Raw genomic sequence first — 20,324 nt, forward strand, 5'->3', positions numbered from 1 at the left:
TATTTATTTATTTGTGAGAGAAAGAGAGCACAGCAAGCAGAGTGGCAGGCAGAGGCAGAGAGAGAAGAAGGCTCCCCGCTGAGCAAGGAGCCCGATGTGGAACTCGATCCCAGGACCCTGGGATCATGATCTGAGCTGAAGGCAGCCGCTTAACAAACTAAGCCACCCAGGCACCCCGCATCTGGACTCTTTCAACAGTTCAGCTGTTGTGGACATTGCTACTATGATCACTGGGGTGAGGTGTCCCTTCGGATCACTACATTTGTATCTTTGGGGTAAATACCCAGTAGGGTAATTGCTGAGTCGTAAGGCAGCTCTATTTTTAACTTTCTAAGGAAACTCCATGTTTTCCAGAGTGACTGTACCAGTTTGCATTCCCACCAACAGCATAAGAAGGTTCCCCTTTCTCCACATCCTCACCAACATCTGTTGTTTCCTGACTTGTTAGTTTTAGCCATTCTGACCAGTATGAAGTGGTATCTCATTGTATTTTGATTTGTATTTCCCTGATGCTGAGTGATATTGAATGTTTTTTCATGTGTCTGTTGGCCATTTGGATGTCTTCTGTGGCGAAATGTCAGTTCATGTCCTCTGCCCATTTCTTGACTGGATTATTTGTTCTTTGGGTGTTAAGTTTGATAAATTCTTTATAGATTTTGGATACTAGCCATTTATCTGATAAGACATTTGCAAATATCTTCTCCCATTTTGTCGGTTGTCTTTTGGTTTTGTTGACTGTTTTCTTTGCTTTGCAAAAGCTTTTTATCTTAATGAAGTCCCCATAGTTCATTTTTGCCTTTGTTTCCCTTGCCTTTGGAGACATGTCTAGCAAGAAGTTGCTATGGCCGAGGTCACAGATGTTGCTGCATGTGTTCTCCAGGATTTTGTTGGGTTTCTGTCTCACATTGAGGTCTTTTATTCATTTTGATTTTATTTTTGTGCATGGTGTAATGAAATGTTCCAGTTTCATTCTTCTGCATGTGGCTGTCCAATTTTCCCAGCACCATTTGTTGAAGGTACTATCCTTTTTCCATTGGATATTCTTTCCTGCTTTGTCGAAGATTAGTTGACCATGAGTTGAGGGTCCATTTCTGGGCTCTCTATTCTGTTCCTTTGATCTATGTGTCTGTTTTCGTGCCAGGACCATGCTGTCTTGATGATTACAGCTTTGTAATAGAGCTTGAAGTTTGGAATTGTGATGCCACCAGCTTTGGTTTTATTTTTCAACATTCGTTTGGCTATTCAGGCTCTTTCTTGGTTCCATACAAATTATAGGATTATTTGTTCCAGTTCTGTGAAAAACATTGATGGTATTTTTTTTAAAGATTTTTATTTATTTATTTGACAGAGAGAGATCACAAGCAGGCAGAGAGGCAGGCAGAGAGAGAGGAAGGGAAGCAGGCTCCCTGCTGAGCAGAGAGCCCGATGCGGGGCTCCATCCCAGGACCCCAGGATCATGACTTGAGCCGAAGGCAGAGGCTTAACCCACTGAGCCACCCAGGTGCCCCAACATTGATGGTATTTTGATAGGGATTGCTTTGAATGTATATTGCATTGAATGTATAGGTAGCATAGACATTTTCACAATATTTGTTCTTCCAAACCATGAGCATGGAATGTTTTTCCATTTCTTTGTGTCTTCCTCAATTTCTTTCATGAGTGTTCAATAGTTTTCTGAGTACAGATCCTTTGCCTCTTTGGTTAAGTTTATTCCTAGATGTCTTATAGTTTTGGGTGCAATTGTAAATGGGATCGACTCCTTAATTTCTCTTTCTTCTGTCTCATTGTTTGTGTATAGAAATACAACTGATTTCTGTGCATTGATTTTGTATCCCTCCACTTTGATCAATTCCTGTATGAGTTCTAGCAATTTTGGGTTGAAGTCTTTTGGGTTTTCCCCCATAGACTATTATGTCATCTGCAAAGAGTGAGAGTTTGACTTCTTCTTGCTGATTTGGATGACTTTTATTTCTTTTTGTTGTCTGAATGCTGAGGCAAGTTACTATGTTGAGCAGAACTATGTTGCGCAGCAGTGGTGACAGTGGATATCCCTGCTGTGTTCTTGAGTTTAGGGGAAAAGCTCTCAGTTTTTCGCAGTTAAGAATTATATTTGTGGGGCGCCTTGTGGCTCAGTGGGTTAAGCCTCTGCCTTCAGCTCAGGTCATGATCTCAGGGTCCTGGGATCGAGCCCTGCATCAGGATTTCTGCTCAGTAGGGAACTTGGATCCACCCTCTCCCCCGCCTCTGTGCCTACTTGTGATCTCTGTCTTCAAATAAATAAAATATTTTTTTTTTTAAAATGCTATTTGCTGTGGGCTTTTCATACATAGTTTTTATGATATTGAGGCATGTTCCCTCTATCCTTACAGTGTGAAGATTTTAATCAAGAAAGAATGCTGTACTTTGTCAGTGCTTTTTCTGCATCTATTGAGAGGATCATACAGTTCTTGTCCTTTATTTTATTTAGGTAGTGTATCACATTGATTGATTTGCAGATATTGAACTATGGTTGCAGTTCAGGAATAAATTCCACTTGTTTGTGGTGAATAATCCTTTTAATGTACTGTTGGATTCTACTGGCTAGTATATTGGTGAGAATTTTTGCATCTGTGTTCATCAGGTATATTGGTCTGTAAATCTCCTTTTTGATGGGGTCTTTGTCTGGTTTGGGGATCAAAGTAATGCTGGCCTCATAGAGTTTGGAAGTTTTCCTTCTATTTCTATTCTTTGAAACAGCTTCAGAAGAATAGGTATTAATTCTTCTTTAAATGTTTGGTAGAATTCCCTTGGGAAGCCATCTGGCCCTAGACTTCTGTCTGTGGGTAGATTTTTGACATCTGCTTCTGTTTCCTTGCTGGTATTGGGTGTGTTCAGGTTTTCTTTTTCTTCCTGTTTCAGTTTTGGTAGTTTATATTTTTCTAGGAATGCATCCATTTCCTCCAGATTTGTTGGCATATACTTGCTCATAATATGTTTTTATAATTGTATTTTTTCAGTGTTTGTTGTGACTTCTCCTCTTTCATTCATGATTTTATTTATTTGGACCCTGTCTCTTCTTTTTGAGAAGTCTGCCCAGGGATTTATCAATATTATTCTTTCAAAAAACCAGCTCCTAGTTCCGTTGATCTTTGCTACTATTCTTTTGATTTCTATTTCATTGAGTTCTGTTTTACTCTTTATTAAATCTCTTCTCAGGTTGTGTTTAGGCTTTGCATGCTGTACTTTTTCCAGCTCCTTTAGGTATAAGGTTAGGTTGTGTAATTTAGATCTTTCTTGTTTCTTGAGAAAGGCTTGTATGGCTATATACCTCCCTCTTAGGACCACATTTGCTGAATCACAAAGATTTTGAACAGTTGTATTTTCATTTGTTTCCATGAAGTTTTAAAATTCTTTAATTTCCTGGTTGACCCATTCATTCTTTAGTAGGATGCCCTTTAGCCTCCGTGTATTTCAGTTCTTTCTAAATTTTCTCTTGTGATTGAGCTGCAGTTTCAAAGCATTGTAGGCCAAAACTATGCAGGGAATAATCCCAATCTTTTGGTACCAGTTGAGAGCTGACTTGTGACCCTATATGTGATCTATTCTGGAGAATGTTCCATACACTAAAGAATATGTATTCTGTTGCTTTAGGATGGAATGCCTTCAGTATGTCTGTGATGTCCATCCCATCCAGTATGTCATCCAAAGCCCTTATTTCCTTGTTGATCTTCTGCTTAGATGATCTGTCCACTGCATTGAGTGGGGTGTTAAGGTCCCTTACTATTATTGTGTTATTATCAATGTGTTTCTTTCATTTTGTTATTAATTGGTTTATGTAATTGGCTGCTCCCATGTTTGGGGCATAAATATTTACAATTGTTAGATCTTCTTGTTGGATAGACCCTTTAATTATGATATAGTGTCCTTCCTCATGTCTCATTACAGTCTTTGGTTTAAAATCTAATTTGTTCTCTTTAAGATCCCAGTACCTATAACCCTGGAAGATTCCAATTATTCTGCACAATAAAATTTACAGATTTAAAAAAAAATAAATAAAATCTGTCTGGGGCACCTGGGTGGCTCAGTTGTTAAGCGCCTGCCTTTGGCTCAGGTCATGATCCCAGGGTCCTGGGATTGAGCCTCACCTTGGGCTCCCTGCTCAGTGGGAAGCCCACTTCTCCCTCTCCCATTCCCCCTGCTTGTATTCCCTCCCTTACTATCAAATAAATAAAATCTAAAGAAACAAAAAAATCTAATTTGATATAAGGATTGCCACCCCAGCTTTCTTTTGATATCCATTAAAACAATAAATGGTTTTCCACCCCTTCGCTTTCAATCTGGAGGTGTCCTTGGGTCTAAAATGAGTATCTGGCAGATATCAATGGGTATATCAATGGGTTTTGCATTTTTATTCAATCTGATACCCTATGTCTTTTGATTAGGGCATTTAGCTCATTTATATTCAGAGTAAGCATTGAAAGATATGAATTTAGTGCCATTGTAAAGTACCTGTAAAGTCACTGTTTCTGTATATTGTCGCTGTTCCTTTCTGGTCTATGTTACTTTTGGGCTCTCTCTTCGCTTAAAGGATCACTTTTAATATTTCTTGTGGGGGTGGTTTAGTAAATTATTTTAGTTTCTCTTTGTCCTGCAAGCTTTTTATCATTCCTTCTATTTTGAATGATATCCTAGCTGGATAAAGTATTCTTGGCTGCATATTTTTCTTGTTTAGTCCCCTGAATATATCATGCCAGTCCTTTCTGGCCTGCCAGGTCTCTGTGGATAGGTCTGCTGCCAGTCTGTTTCTGCCCTTGTAGGTTATACACCTCTTGTCCTGACTTGCTTTCAGGATTTTCTCTTTGTCTCTGAGATTTGCAGGTTTCACTGTCATTTGCCAGGATGTTGACTGATTTTTATTTTGAGGGGGATTCTCTGTGATTCCTGGACTTGAATGCATTTCATTCCCCATATTAGGGAAGCTCTCTGCTCCAATATACCTTCTGCTCCCCCTTCTTCTGGGATCCCAATTATCTTAATATTGTTTTGCTTTATGATATCACTTATCTCTTGAATTCTCCCCCTCATGATCCAGCAGTTGCTTATCTCTTCTTCTCAGCTTCTTTATTCTCCATCATTTTATCTTCTATATCACTGATTCTCTCTTCTGCCTCATCTATCCTAACAGTTGGAGCCTCCATTTTTTATTACATCTCATTAATAGCCTTTTTGATTTTAACTTTAGATTTTAGCTCTTTTATTTCTCCAGGAATGGATTCTCTAGTGTCTTCTATGCTTTTTTTCCTAGCCCAGTAAGTATCCTTATAATTGTTATTCTCAACTCTAGTTCCAACTTTTGTCCATACAGATTAGGTCCCTGGCAGTCAGTACTGCCTCCTTGTCCTGGTTTTCCATGACCAGGTAGGTCCCTGAGGGTTCGGAGCTTGTATGCTCTCACCTTGATAGAGTGGGGCAGAGCTGTGTGGCCTCTGTGGGTCCCCACTCTGCTCTGATTTCTCATGACACAAAGTCTTTGTGGGGACAGTCTCTAGAGTGTTATATGGTCATACTGTGGACAGGAAGCACAGAGAAGAAAACACTTGTCAAGGTTACATGGGACAAAGATGTCATCAGAACTTTGAAGGCTACTCCCAGATTCATCCTGCCTAGAGGCAATACTAAGGACACAGCGCTGGAAATGGCTTTGATTTCTTCCTCACTAGCCTCAATTCCATCTACATAGTGGGTCCTGGGCTGCCTCTAGGTAGGGTGGAGTGGAAGGCAGGCAAACTGGGTTCTACTCCCGGCCCTGCCACAGACTTCCTGGATGTTACTACTCATAACTCCCCTGCAGGCTGCTTGAGGACTGAGTCATTGGTGAATGTACTTGAACTCACTGCTTAGGTATCAGGGTTCCAGGATTGCTGCTGCTATGGCCTCCAGGCCCAGCTGGGCCCATGTAGAGCACACCTACTTCCCCAACCTGCCTACCATCCATCAGCAAGTGTGGCAAGCAGCTCTTCTGTCTTTTGAGTCTGGGTTTGGGCTAGCATACATCCAAGCTTCTGAGAGTAACTGGCCACTTTTATGGAGGGACTTCAGAGGTACCAGAAAAGGCCCCCATGTTGTCCATATTGGATTCCCCCATTCAAAGCACATCCAAGCTTAAGGTTTTTTCTTAAATGTGGTTTCAGTAGCACCAGTCAGCCATTTAAAAATCATCAGGGAGAACGCAGCAGGAGCTGCCCTTGAGATGTGGAATCTGGACCAGGGTTCTAGGTCCAGAAGCACTAGGAAGCACCTCTGCAGTCCCTTTAAGGAATGTGGGCCTTGGAATCAGTTACACCTCAGGCATATGCCAGGGCCAATCACTTCGCCTCTCTGTGCCTGTTTCTTACAGCAAAGATTACAATCCTGGTCTTGTGGGCCTTATGGAAACCAGATGAAGTGGACTCTGCCCTGAGGCATGGCTGGTGGAGAGGTGGTGCCAGCTGCCCTCTGCTGACAGTGAGCAGGTGGATGAGGGAGTGAGGTGCTCGTGTTGGGTCTCCTCCAGGCCAGCAGCAAAGCCTGCCTCTAGCCTTTTCATGGTGAGGCTCTGAAGGAAGCATGCTTTTAGGCTTGATGAAAGATCTTTATGAGATTTCTATTACCTCTGTGATCTCCGGTGCTACCTCATCTGGCAGGCAAAGCAGGCTGGCTTGGCATATATTCATTTTATAGGCCGTGAGGACTGGTTACTGAATTACTGAGGCTTATGGATATGCTGCCCAGTGGTTTCTGCCACCTCCCCAAGCTCCTCACTGTCCCAGGGTCATGCCCAGAACCATGATGGAGCCCGGTGGCCTTGTGTCCATCCTAGTATCTGGGACATAAGGCTGGTGAGTAGATCAGCTGACATGCCTAGGGCAACAAATTGACCCTTTCCTCTGGTGCGTTAATAGCGAGTCCTGCCTCCCAGGACTAAAATGAGAATTAGGGTGCAGGAGGGTTGGTCCTCCATTTATGTGGATTCCCTGCAGCCCAGCAGACAATAGCCCCACTGGGCTGCTTACCATCTTCACTATGGCTCGGTTCATGGCACCCAACCCTGTCTCTCTCAGGGACTGAGACCCCAGCTCAATTTGTCAGATGCTAGGAAGTAAGGTGAGGAATCCTGGGCCCTCCTTCTGTCCCCGAGAACCAGTCTAATATCCTGGACCCCTTGCCAAAGCACTGAAGGGCTGAGGCTCCAGCTCTGACCAGCGGGGAAGGAGCAGTAGTATTAGCTGCTTTAGGCAGCTGGAAGAGGGGAGTCACGTTCTCTGAGCCTGGCTCCACAGCTGCCCAACACGTTCCAAAGGACTCCAGCACTGGTCCCTGTGTGAAGAGTCCACGGGGGGAAGGAGGAGTCTGAGTCCTGGCCCCCGTTCAGTTGCTGACTTCCTGTATGTCCTTGTTTGCATGACTGGTCTCAACCTTCAGCTTCTTCCAGCAGCTATAAAATGGGCCTGCCTCTGCACAAGATGCCTCAGCATCCCGGGACTTCAGAGTCCCCAACCCCTTGAAACAGATATAAAATCTGCTTTCCTGCCTGAGGACAGGTTCTAGGGACAGGGAGGTTGACACCGTGTGCAGCCTAAGTCCTGGCTTGGCACTGCCTCCTTGGGATCTTGAGCCCAGGGAGAGGCTGAGACTCCAAATGAAAGTATCCTCAGGTTGAGGCCACCTGTTCGCCTTGCCCCCTGTCCCACCAGTGCAGGAGTACTACCCCCTAAGGGCATGATTGGAGGACGAGAAGCGGCCTGACTTTGCCTCACTAGGTCTGGGACTTTGGGAAGGTTTCTCATTTGTAGAATGGAATAAACTAAGTTCACAGCATCTAAGGTTCCCAAGTTCTCTAAATCTTCCAAGAAGCACAGGCGATGTAGGGCAGACAGGAACATACTCACTTTGCAGATAAACAGGGGCCAGCTGGAGGGTTTAGAAAGGCAGGTACTAGAGTACCAGGCATGGGGGACGTGACCTGGTGCGAGTGAAGCCACTGCTGCCCTGGCTGCTCCTTCACTTGCCATCTAAGCCCTGGGCCCGGTCTGGGAAGAGAAATGTGGACAGGATGACCTCCATTGGCCCCAGATTGGATGCTGGAAGCAGAAGGTGGGTCATACCTTTCTAAGTTAGGTGCCAAAAGGGCCCACTGGACCAAAACCTCTGAAAGAGTTATGAGAGAGGGGCGCCTGGGTGGCTCAGTGGGTTGGAGACTCTGCCTTCGGCTCAGGTCATGATCCCAGGGTCCTGGGATCGAGCCCCGAATCGAGCTGTCTGCTCAGTGGGGAGCCTGCTTCCTCCTCTCTCTCTGCCTGCCTCTCTGCCTACTTGTGATCTCTCTCTCTGTCAAATAAATAAATAAAATCTTAAAAAAAAAAAAAAAAGAGCTATGAGAGAGGGAAGAGACACCAAGGTTGAACCTGTTTTATGGGTAACATGCTGGCTGGGCTGGGCTTGGGGGCAGAACAAAGAGCTGGGCTTAACTTTTCAAGCAACTGAAGGCTTGGGATCCTGGCTGGTGCCAGGCCTCTTACAGTGTCAGCTGGGGTCAACTCTACTGGGACTGAGAGGCGATGGGGAGATGAGGTAGGGAAGAAGGGTGAGAATGTGGGGAGAGGAAAGGGAGGTGGTGGGAAAGGGAGTGGAAGGAAGCGGTGAGGAGAGAGGGAAGGGAAGCACGGCCTGGCTAGAGCTGAGCCAAAGCCAAAGCCAAAGCTAGAGGTGGTGGGCTCAGCAGCAGGAGACGCTCAAAAGGGAGCCTCCCGGGAAGTGCGGGTAGCCATGAGGGCCCGTTTGAGCTGCTCATAGGTGACAAACATCACCACGTTCCAGGAACCCAAACGGAGAAAGGAGGGCATGAACCTAGAAGAGAGAAAACACAGGTCACAGAGGGTAATCTGGTGACTCCTGAGGGCACTCCACCTCCCACTCACCCATGGTATCCAATCCAACCCAGCTGCTCTGCCCCCAAGGAGGTTGAGAGTGCTCAGGGAACACAGGCCCACAGCTGTGTGGCTGTGAGCCAAGAATCCCCCGGGAGTCTCCATTTTAGTACCGACAAAGTAGGGATGACAACTCTGGAAGTAGTTAAGAGCATGAGAAAACGCTGGTGAAATACCAGGACCAGGATCAGAAGAGCTTGACACCTGGTTGCAGGTGGTTCTCTCCCATCTGTGTGTAGGTATGGGCAGCCAGGAAGCTTCGAATTGGGTGGGACGGATCAAAGGCTCACCCTTTGTAGAAGGCTCGTGGACCCTCCTTCTGGAGCATGGTGAGGGCACAGTGGCCAGCGCTGCTGTACTGGCCCAGGGCAGAGTTCATGTATCTCGTCTTGACCACATCGACAGGGGAGGCGATGACAGTGGTGCAGAAGCCCGCCCCGAAGGCGGAAGTGAAGTGGCAAGGGAGGTCATCTGCCAGGGAGGAGCGGGAGAGGTGGTCAGGACCCCTCACCCCATCATTCCAGAAGGAAAGGGATTATTAAAGTAGCTTAGGGGTCTGATGGTTTTAGAGAGAGACACTCCAGCTGGGACTTCTCCTGATGACCTAAGAGTCCTTTTGCCTCAGTGCCTCAGTGTGCAAAGTGGGAGCTACATCCCAGCAGGCTTCAATATGGTAAATCTAAACTCATTCCACAAGCATAGGGGAAGCAGGATGAGAAGATGTAGTCCTCAGGCAACCAGACTTCCACATCTGCTCCCAGATGGTAGGAAAGGCGAGACCTAACACCAATTACTCTAACTCACCTGTCATGAGGTTGGCCTTCAGGAGGGCATCCTTGATGAGATCGTAGGTCACCAGCTCAGCACAGTTGACAATGGCATTACGAGCAACATTGGGAGAAGTCCCTACAGGAGGAAAGAGTACCAATGTGAGACCAGAGACTAGGGGAGAAGGAGGATGGGGAAGAAGAAACACCTGATACAAGGACACAAACCTTTCCAGAGTCCTCGGAACCCTTCCTCTCGGGCGATGGTCTTGTAGGCATCAACAGTGCTTTGGTATCTCCGGCCACTTCCAGCCCGGGCCTGAGCCTGGAACCGGACCTTTACTACATCTGTGGGCTGGGCCACAGCCACAGCCAAGGCACCTGTTGTGCTGCCTGCCAGGAGGCGGCTCCCTATGCCGGCATCTGTGGGAGAACTGTGGGGGTCAGTGCCTGGGGGGGTTGGACTCACTTTCCACCTCTCCTCACCAAAACCACCTCATCTCTGGCCTTTTGGGAATAGGATTCAGATAAGCTCTTGTTCGAAAAACTCTGCATCAAAGAAAAGTAACACTGTGGAGGTCTATTACTTGCTATGCACAGGGTCACAGCAAGGAGTAGGACAAAGTGAGACTTAGCTCAAGAGAGTACATGCCCTGAGAAATCACAATCCTTTCCATTTGACAAATGTGAAAATCAAGGCTCAGAGAGAAGTGGCCTTCTCAAGGCCTGGGACCTGTAAGACTTGGGATTTCATGCCAGATCTATTTCTCTCTGCCCTGTAATCTTGGGAAAAGCCAACCTTTTGATCTGGGTTCTCAGTTTCCACATGTGTAAAATGGAGGGTGGGCAAGGCTTCCTGAGATGAAATGTAAGAGTGGCCTTGGAGGCAAAAGTCCTGGCTGTGTTTTTCTGGTTCCCCATTGTGTGCTCTTGGCCAAGTCCTTTCCACCCAGCAAGACTTAAGTTTTTTCATCTGGAGATGATGCCATCTATTCTCAGAGCACTTGTGAGGACTGTCCTGGGGTGATGCCCTGCACAGAGCTTAGCACAGCCCAGGTGTTCAGGAATCATTAGGAGAATCAAGGTCCCTTCCAGTTCTCAGTTCCTCTGACTAGCCTAATGATCTGGAAGCCTAAAGGGGCTATGCAGCAAATCATCAATCAAGGATGATTTGATGGATCAATCATCACAACGAAGAAAAGGCCAAGGGGCATATGGTCCAGTCCCACACTCACGCTCAGAACCCTTGGTGTAGAACTGCTTGACGGAGTCGTAGAGGCCGATGCGGACGGAGGCAAAGCTCATTTGGCGCTGTAGGCCGGCGACCAGCCCACTGTAGAGGCTGCGGGGGCCCTCGGTGCGCACCATGGTCAGAATGGTGCCCAGCACGCCACGGTACTGGGCGCTGGCTGCAGCCCGCACTGGCCCCTGCCTCTGTCCTTGGATCTGCAAGGTCAAGGTGGGTGGTTATATGGATAAGGCAGGTTGCGCTCTCCATCTCCTGCCATCCCTATGCTCCAAAGTTTACAGTTCTAAACATTTCTCTAGCCCTTACGGAGTCTGTATCTTGGGGCAGAGCAGACCAGACAATATCAGGAACCCCAGGCTTTATCCCCTCACCTGCAGCCGGACTTTCGCAGTGTCCAGAGGAAAGGTGATGAGATCTGCAATGCAGGCAGCTGTGCCAGCCCCCAGGAACTTCACCGTGGCAGTAGGGGGTACATCTGTAGCCTTGAACCCAACCATAATGCTGATATCCCGATACCTCCCAGGAGATGGAAAAAGAGTGGCGAACGGAACACTTTCAGGCAGCAACGAGACGAGACAGAGGAACTCTGCCGGAATCTAAGCCAAGGAGAGAGAAGTCCCATTAGCAGCAGTATGCCCAGTCCTTCCCTGCTCACTACCCCACCCCTACCTTCCCTGACAGTACCACGTCCCTAAGCAAGAACCAGAGCAACCTCGTGAGCTCTGGAGCTATAGTCATATTGGGGCTGGAGAAGCAATTCCTGCTTGGGGAGAACACATTTTGTGAAGCGGCCCCTCCTTTTCCCGGACTTACAGGGAGAGTCCGGCTCCCGGCTATCTTAGTGGGATAAGTCAGTGCCTCTGAGTCAATGCCCCAGCTTTCTGTCTGCTGGGTGCAGAGAGCTCACTGGTGATGCCCACATTCCTGCTTCCGCAGGTCTGGAAGACAGGCAGAAGTGGGGAAAATGTTGCAGTCAGACCAAGACCTGACAGGCACAAACTCACAGGCTTATGCCCTGGATTTCTTAAGCAGGAGAGGTTCCTACAGGTCTGTGACTGCCTAAGTCTAGGAAAAAAAAAAAAGAACGGCCAGACCAGTTCAACCTTTTCCCAGCCCATTATTCTCATTCTCTTCCCAAGCCTGCACCACTGGGGCTCTCTAGAGTCATTCTTTCAAGATTGTTTTGTTGGGCATTGGTTTACTGAGAGACAAGAGACAAGGTCACCCCAAAGGGGCCTTACTGTCTGGCACAGGGGATGGGCAGGTAACTCAAGCTGCATTTGGGGCCTGCAGGACATACTCTCAGAATGGGGAGGGAACAACTAACTCTATCAGGAGAGAGGTAAGGAAGAGTGTGTGATCGGAAAAGGTGATATTTAGCTGGGCCTTGAAGGATCCTGGGCAACTCTCAGGGCTGAGAGCAGGTACACAGGCCCTGGACTCTCTCCCCCTGGACTACTGTGTGATGCAGGGAAAACCAGCTCCTTCTCTGGCCAGTTTCCTCTCCTTCAACACAGGGGATCCACCATCTTCACAGGAGGGGCAGGCTTGGGGACGTGCAGGTCAGAGCTATCAAGAGTGAAACAGGAAACCAAACACTCCATTTTGTTCTCAAAGTTGGAACAACAGCCTTCTCTGCTGCCCCCATGAGCTGGGGAGGAAGTGAGCCCAGAGGCCCAGTGGGGGAGGGTGACCTGCTTCTCTCTTCACTGAGCTCACTTCTCTGACTTCAGGAGCAGCTGCTCTGAGCCCAGCCTGATTGGCCGCCCTTGTCACTAGGGCCATGAGCGAAATGCTGGCCAGCAGGAGGAGGATGTGGTTGGAGTCCGTTGAGTACACAAAGACCCATGGAAGCAAACAGCTGCTTCCTCCTGGGCTGCTCACTCCAGGTAGCTGGGGCAAACAGTAAAATCCAGAGGCTCCTTACCACTCAGCTCTACCCAGAGCTCCTACAGCTCAGACCTGGTCTTATTTGAGTTTCCCTGTAACCTGGCCACATGAGGCTCAGTGAAGATTGGGAGTCATACGGCAGAACGGGTTGATGAAGGTGCTTCAGATGCCCCACGTTCCCTGCCTGACCTAACTATCCCCCAGAACGTGTTCCATACCTTCCCCACCTCAACGGCGGGAGCACTGTTAGCTCACTCCTCAGAGCAGCCCTGTGAGGTGGCTGCCTTACTTCCATGTCACAGAGTTGGGAGCTTAGCCAGAGCCACGTGTATAGACTCCAAAGCTTATGCAATTTGCTTTGTGCTGGTGTCCAGAACATTCCTCTCCCACTGTTTTCTCAGCCCCAGCATAGGTAGGGCTTTTGTAAGGAAGTCTAACACCCGAGTTCTCTCATGACAATTTGACAGTTCTGAGAAGGTTCAGGCAAACCATGTCCCTTCTCTGGGGTCAATCGTGTCCCGACCCTGAGCTAGGCTGCAGTGCTGTGAAGGCCAGAGAAGAATAAGACCCAGCCCCCGACCATCTCAAAGACAGGTGCACAGAGGCTCACTTGCCATTTCAAACGTTGCTGTGGGTTTGCTCAGGTCCTTCAGAGGCGTGAGTATGGGGTCATTGGTGGTAAAGACCCTGCTAAGAAGTGTAATACTCAAGCCTGGAAAGAGTCTGTCCTAGCTCTGCTGCAGACTTCCAGGATGACCAAGGGCTAATAACTATCCCATCTAGGCTTCAATTTCTTCCTTTGTAAATATGGGGGACCACCATCCCTGGCTTGTCAAGGTCAGCTTAAAGGACAGAATGAGAGCAGGAATATATGAAAGTGCTTTGTGAACTCTGAAGAGCAACTTCACTGGTGTGGGGGGGCGGTAGTTATTTTTGCTAATATTCTACAGACTCCCGCCCCCAGGCCAAAAGGCTGTGGCTGTAGGCAGCAGGGGACCCCTCCCTCAGACTGGACTCTTACCCGGCTTTGTATGGTCTCACGCTGAGGCCTCTGAAGATCAAGCTTCTCTAAAGGCATCCCATTCTTCAAAGCTGCCAGTGGCTATCATGGCCCGATCCCCTTGGTTTTCCATAGAAAATGGCTGGGAGACGAAACACCTAATAGACATACTATGTGTCCTGTGGATGAGGGCAAAGAAGAGAGTTTATTTATTTTAGAGAGAGAGAGAGAGAGAGAGAGAGAGATCATGTGCCTGGGGGGAGGGGTAGAGGGAGGGAGAAAACCTCAAGCCCGCTCGCTGCTGAGCATAGAGCTCAGTACCAGCTGGAACCCACATCCCCAGATCCTGACCTGAGCGGAAGCCCACAGTCCGAGGCTCAACTGTGTGTGTGGGGGGGATGAACCCAGGAGTACCCCCTCCTCAGTCTGCTTGGTATCACGCATTTACTGCCTTCGAGATTTCTGCTTTAGTGGCACTCTCTGTAGAAGTACTCCCCGACACAGCAGACTCTGACGAACGGTACTGTTGTAAAAAGGTCATGATAGGTCGAAGCCTCTCTTGACAGTCGACTAGACCCCAGGTGCGGTCTGTGAGGAGGATAGAAGGGCTGGGGGCAGGCCCTACTCAAAAACTCAAAACCTCCTCTTCCTCGGGAGGGGAAGGCCATTCAGATCATCGTGGACGCGTAGAAGGCCCCCCAACCAAGCCGGGGCTGGGCATCCAGGCTGAGCGGAGAGCGAAAGAGGAGGAAGTTACAGGCAACTGAACCTGAGCGGTAAGAACAAAAGGGAGAGAGAAAAAGAGTGAAAGAAGAGAGATAAGGAAAATGAGGCCAGAGAGGAAAAATACAAGATAGGCTGGGAGAAGAGGAGGGAAGTTAAAGAGAGGGAAGGGCGCGGATCCGCGTCGCCGGGTTGCGGGCTTGCGGCAGGTGTAGCGGGCGCAGCGCTGGGGCGGGCGGGGCCCAGGCTCACCCGGCAACAGGGAGAACACGAGTTCCGACGGCTCTGTTTGCGGGCGGCGAGCGCGTGGAGGGAGAGCAGACGGTACTCGGTCCTAGAGCGCCGCTGGCGAGCTTGCAGTGGGGGTCCCCGGGGCCTGCTGGGCGGTTTCGGCCTGGGGGGCGGGGCCTGCGGGGCGGGGCCTGCGCAGCCGGGCCTGTGGGCTCTGGCGGGGGTCGGGGGAGGTGACCTTCTAGCCCCCGCCTTTCTGCAAGAGCAGTCACGCCCAAGGTTCTCTGCGCGTCTTCCTCCACTCTCATGCCGTGCAGGCGGATTCCCGCGTCTACGCGTTCGTGCGCCCGCAGGGTCACTCCGTCGCTCCGCCTCATACCCCCCCTCCCCCGCGGTCCGCCAACCTCCTGCTGAGAATGGCAAGGCTGACGCCTGGAAAGGAGCAGAGCCTGTCCAGGGTCACACAAGCCTCTCTATCCCGGCACCCCGCCAGGGCTCTTTCTAACAGCGCCCCCAGAGGGTCGGGTGGAGAGGACTCCCTGCTTCACCCGCCTAGTCCGCGACCCCCAGACCATGCAAACAGGACGCTCATCTCCCGCCGCTCTGGCTGGGCGGGGCCTCCCGACCGCTGGCGATTGGTTAAAGCCGCCGCGTTGCCCGCGGAAGGAGCCAATCCTGGCTGCACCGGCCGGTGGCGGTTAACCGCCAACGGCCGCGCGGCGTGGCCGGGCTTCCCGCTGTGTCCCGCCGCACCCCTGCTTTGCCCTGGGGACCCGAGGGATTTTCCTCCCTGGGTGGGACGCGGGCCCGAGCGTGACGCTCCCGCCCCCACTTGCGGCCGAGTCCTCGGGCCGGCGCCGCGCGAGTGCGAAGGCGGAACAGGGCCCGGGCCTGCTGCTCGCCCAGCCCTCAGAAGAAAAATTGATTTAGATGAGCTGAACCTGGCTCGCCTTCAGGGGGCTGGCGGTCTTCTAGGGGCGACAGGAATGTAAAAAACCAGCAGTTGGGTCCTGTGGCTGGAACAAATATGACGTTTGGGGAGTAGAAGGAGATAGGACTCTTCTTCGCCCTAGTACGCCTCTCTGTCCCTTTCTTCGTGTTCTCATCTTTCAGCCTCAGGACTGTTCTGAGGTAGTGGAAGCGGTTCTACTGACTAGATTGTAAAATTCTCGAGAGCAGGAAGCTATTTCCTATATTTTTATTATCACAACACTCCCAAGGGGCGACTAGAGGTTCAGTGCGTGCCTTTTGGGCTGCTGTTGAAGATGCGTGGAAAAGCGTAATGGGAGGATGGGGGGAGATGAACATTTGCTGACTACAATTACCAGGTCCACGTTCAGTGTGAATACTTAGCATAATCCTGTGAAGCTGATATTAACCTAAATTTTACAGATGAGGAAAGAGTCCCAAAGGGGTTAAATCACCTACCTAATGTCACACAACTAGGAAGTGGTGAGCCGCGACTTAAACCCTAGTTTATCAGATTCCATGCGTTTGTTTTCTGAATTGTCCACAAGCAGAAATTGTCAGCTGAGAATAATTGGAATGGGCCTAGATAATTATAGCAGGAAAGAAAAACACGGAGCACATGGTCCTGGCAGAAGCAGAAAACAAAAGTGGAAACTGAGAAGTCAAGCCAGAGAATTTTTTCTGGCCCTGTGGAGGCTCCCATCCACTAGCTGGTCTAGCTTTTTGCACAAGCTTCTGTCTGTTGCTGTGACGAAATGATTCCCAGGATGTCCTGTGACTGGTGGTGAAACTGCTAAACTTGAGGAGACAGAACAGGATGCATCTAAAGGCCTGAAGATGAGAGTGTCACCCTGACTGCCCAAACAGGGAAGAATCTGAGTTCCAAAGACTGCATACCCATGAAATGTTTAATCATTCCTGTCAAAATTCAAGGGCTGTTAAAAGGATCATGTATGAACACTTAAAAAGAAAATTAGAGATTCCCAGGACCCTGTGTGGATCCCTTAAGAACAAATCCTGTTAAATTCTCTAGGGGCGCCTGGGTGGTTCAGTGGGTTAAGCCTTTGCCTTCCGCTCAGGTCATGATCTCAGGATCATGGGATCCAGCCCTGCATCAGGCTCTCTGCTCAGCAGGGAGCCTCTCTCTCTCTCTGCCTGCCTCTCTGCCTACTTGTGATCTCTGTCAATAAATAAAATCTTTTTCTTTTTTTTTAATAAATAAAATCTTAAAAAAAAAATTCTCTCAACACAAGAGTTTGAAAACAAAAAAATAAACAACAAAACCCCCAAATGCTCTTTTATTTTGGCTGGAGCCAGGCAGATTAGAGTAATGCTATAGACCCCTGGACTTTTAGCAAGCCTATTGTCTGAGTCGTTAGAGATCTTGTAGACAGATTAGAGAATGTATGCATACAGGTCAGTGCATTTTAAAAACTTGTTTCACATCTGTTTCATTGAATATATATATATATATATATATATATATATACCCCAGTTTAGTTGTAAATATATGTGCCAATAATTAAGCTGACAAAGTTTATAATGTTGATAATCATACCAGAAAATAGTCTACTGTATTTACAGTTTTGGAACTTAAAAATTTTAAATACAGGAGCGTCTGGGTGGCTCAGTGGGTTAAACCTCTGCTTTCGGCTCAGGTCATGATCTCAGGGTCCTGGGATCCAGCCCTGCATCAGGCTCTCTGCTCAGCAGGGAGACTGCTTCCCGCCCCCGCCCCTCGCCTGTCTCTCTGCCTACTTGTGATCTCTGTCAAATAAACAAAATCTTTAAAAAAAAAAAAAAAAAGAATGCCATAGAAAATTGAAAACATTAGGTTATTAAAATCAACATGAGAAAATGTTAAATATTAGACACTTCAAGTGTCTCTGTTAATTTTAAAATATTGAGTAGGTTGGCTATGTTAACCCCTGAAAATAAACACAAAATGATCTGATTGCATTTTTTAAAAGATTTTATTTATTTTTATTAAAAATTTTTTGTATTTATTTGAGAAAGTGAGCATGAGAGAGAGAAAGTAGAGTGGGGGCATTGTGGGTGGGTAGGGGTATGGTAGAGGGAGAGGGAGAAACAGGCTCCCTGTTATTTTTTTCTTTCTTAAAGCTAGCTTTAGGGGCGCCTGGGTGGCTCAGTGGTTTAAGCCGCTGCCTTCGGCTCGGGTCATGATCTCGGGGTCCTGGGATGGAGTCCCACATCGGGCTCTCTGCTCGGCAGGGAGCCTGCTTCCCTCCCTCTCTCTGCCTGCCTCTCTGTCTACTTGTGATCTCTCTCTGTCAAATAAATAAATAAAATCTTAAAAAAAAAAAAAAGGCTAGCTTTATAGTGACGGTCACTAAAAAGCATCCTGCTGGTGTGGTGTAACTTATCACTTAAATGATGTTCAAAGTGTGTTGTGGTATAGTTTGGGAAACATTTAATATTGTTTGGCATCTTGCTGATTATAGCACATCCTAATGCAAAAAAGAGCTGCTTTATTCTTTTTAATATTTTATTTATTTGACAGAGAGAAAGAGCACAGGCAGGGGGAGTGGCAGGCAGAGGGGAAGGGAGAAGCAGGCTCCCCGCTGAGCAGAGAGCCCAACAGTGGGGTTTGATGCTAGGACCCTGAGATAATGAACCAAGCTGAAGCCAGGTGCCTAACCGACTGAGCCACCCAAGCACCAACAAAGAGCTGCTTTAAAAAAAAATTGAGGGGCACCTGGGTGGCTCAGTAGGTTGGACATCCAACTCCCGATTTGGCTCAGGTCGTGGGATGACAGCCACCTCCCCTGCCATCAGGTTCCCCCACTTAGTGGGGAGTTTGCTTCTCTCTCTCTCTCCTCTCTTCCTCTGCCCCTTCCTCCACTTGAAAGCTCTCTCTCAAATAAATCTTTTTTTTTTAATTGACGCTAGGTTCTTTTTTCTTTCTTTTTTTTTTTTTAAACAAAGACTTTCTAGCAGTCAACACTGTATTTTTTATCTTGAGTTGATCTAAGGACAAACTTTATGATCACTGCTAACATTTATAAGCCGTCACTATGAACATTGTAATGGTGATTTTATGCGTTACTTTATCAAACCTAGATCTTGTCTAATTTTATATTTTGTTACCTATGCTTTTGGAGCTAATGGAAGAGATTTAACTCTTCTTATGAAAATACTTCTTGGTATTTAGAGTAGAAAGAGTATAAAACAATAAACATGCAGTATTGAGAAGTTTGATAAGGCATTAAGAATTCTTTTTTTTGGGGGGATGCCTGGGTGGCTCAGTTGGTTAAGCAGCTGCCTTCGGCTCAGGTCATGATCCCGGTGTCCTGGGATTGAGTCCCACATCGGGCTCCTTGCTTGGCAGGGAGCCTGCTTCTCCCTCTGCCTCTGCCTGCCATTCTGTCTGCCTGTGCTCGCTCTCTCTCCTTCAAAAAAAAAAAAAAAGAATTCTTTTTTTTTTTTTTAAGATTTTATTTATTTTGATAGAGAGAGACACAGCAAGAGAGGGAACATAAGCAGGGGGAATGGGAGAAGCAGGCTTCCCACTGAGCAGGGAGCCTGAGGTAGGGCTCGAACCCAGGACCCTGGGATCATGACCTGAGCCAAAGGCAGATGCTCAACTACTGAGCCACCCAGGTGTCCCAAGACATTAAGAATTCTAGTAGATATCTTTAACTTATGTATATGAATTGAATCTTGTTGAAGATATGCAAATCAGCATAGTTGTATATAATTTAACCTTGTTTTTTAAGGTCTTAACTCAGACTATAAAGATTCACTGACATCTTATGAGAAGTTTTGGGAAAAAAAATTTTTTTAACCCATTTAGAATTCATTCAAAGTCCAACAAGCAGTCCTTGAAAGGATGTTAACAGGTCCAATTTCCATTTTGTTTTTTTTTCCTTTTTTTTTTTTTTCTGGTACCAGCTTTATTGAAATATAATTAATATACTCTGCAGTTCATCCATTTAGAGAGAAAGTCAACAGTTTTTAGTATAGAGTTGTGCAACTGTCACCACAACCAATTTTAGAACATTTTAATCATCTCAAAACACCCAGCCTCTCCTTACCCTTTACCTATTATGCCCCAATAACCTCCATCTTTCCCAGCCCTACTTTCTCCCTCTATAGAGTTACCTATTCGGACTTTTCATGTAAGTAGAAGCATACCGTATGTGGTCCTTTGTGTCTGGCTTCCTTTACTTAGCATTCTGTTTTCAGCGTTCATCTATGTTGTAGTATGTATCAGTACTTAATTCCTTTTTATTGCTGACTAAAGATATCTCTTTTAACTTCTTTAAAGATGCATCTTTTAACTCTTAACAGTGTTTTTCTAATTCAACATTACAAATATAGTGTTTGGGGCATCTGGGTGGCTCAGTCAGTTAGGCACCTGGCTTCAGCTCGGGTCATGATTTCAGGGTCCTGGGATGAGCCCTGAATTGTGCTCTCTGTTCAGCGGGGAGCCTGCTTTTCCCTCCCCCTCTGCCTGCCACTCCCCCTGCTTGTGCTCTTTCTCTCTGTCAAATAAATAAAATATTAAAAAGAATAAAGCAGCTCTTTGT

The 20,324-nt window shown here is 47.4% G+C and overlaps 1 protein-coding gene across 1 annotated transcript; it reads right to left on the reverse strand.

Annotated features, from left to right (window-relative positions):
- Nucleotides 1–8,405: 8,405 nt before the first annotated feature.
- Nucleotides 8,406–14,930, reverse strand: LOC111159387 (uncoupling protein 2). The gene is made up of 8 exons (XM_022521805.1): nucleotides 14,827–14,930; nucleotides 13,873–14,030; nucleotides 11,333–11,557; nucleotides 10,948–11,158; nucleotides 9,941–10,135; nucleotides 9,750–9,851; nucleotides 9,236–9,416; nucleotides 8,406–8,865 (listed from the first exon to the last, which is right to left on the reverse strand). Exons 2-8 carry the CDS (start codon nucleotides 13,927–13,929, stop codon nucleotides 8,751–8,753), a joined length of 1,086 nt encoding a protein of 361 aa, XP_022377513.1. The 5' UTR covers nucleotides 13,930–14,030; nucleotides 14,827–14,930; the 3' UTR covers nucleotides 8,406–8,750.
- Between the last annotated feature and the right edge of the window lie 5,394 nt (nucleotides 14,931–20,324).

This window comes from Enhydra lutris, unplaced genomic scaffold, assembly GCF_002288905.1.
Source record: "Enhydra lutris kenyoni isolate GAN:26980312 unplaced genomic scaffold, ASM228890v2 scaffoldscaffold68, whole genome shotgun sequence".
NCBI classification, from domain to species: domain Eukaryota; kingdom Metazoa; phylum Chordata; class Mammalia; order Carnivora; family Mustelidae; genus Enhydra; species Enhydra lutris.

Excerpts from the sequence above, each read along its gene's own strand:
- LOC111159387 (XM_022521805.1), bottom strand. The coding sequence starts at position 13,929 with ATGCCTTTAGAGAAGCTTGATCTTCAGAGGCCTCAGCGTGAGACCATA. Across the intron at positions 11,159-11,332 it reads CTGCGAAAGTCCGGCTGCAG|ATCCAAGGACAGAGGCAGGG; the intron begins GTGAGGGGATAA and ends TTGACCTTGCAG. Across the intron at positions 10,136-10,947 it reads CTACACCAAGGGTTCTGAGC|ATGCCGGCATAGGGAGCCGC; the intron begins GTGAGTGTGGGA and ends GTTCTCCCACAG.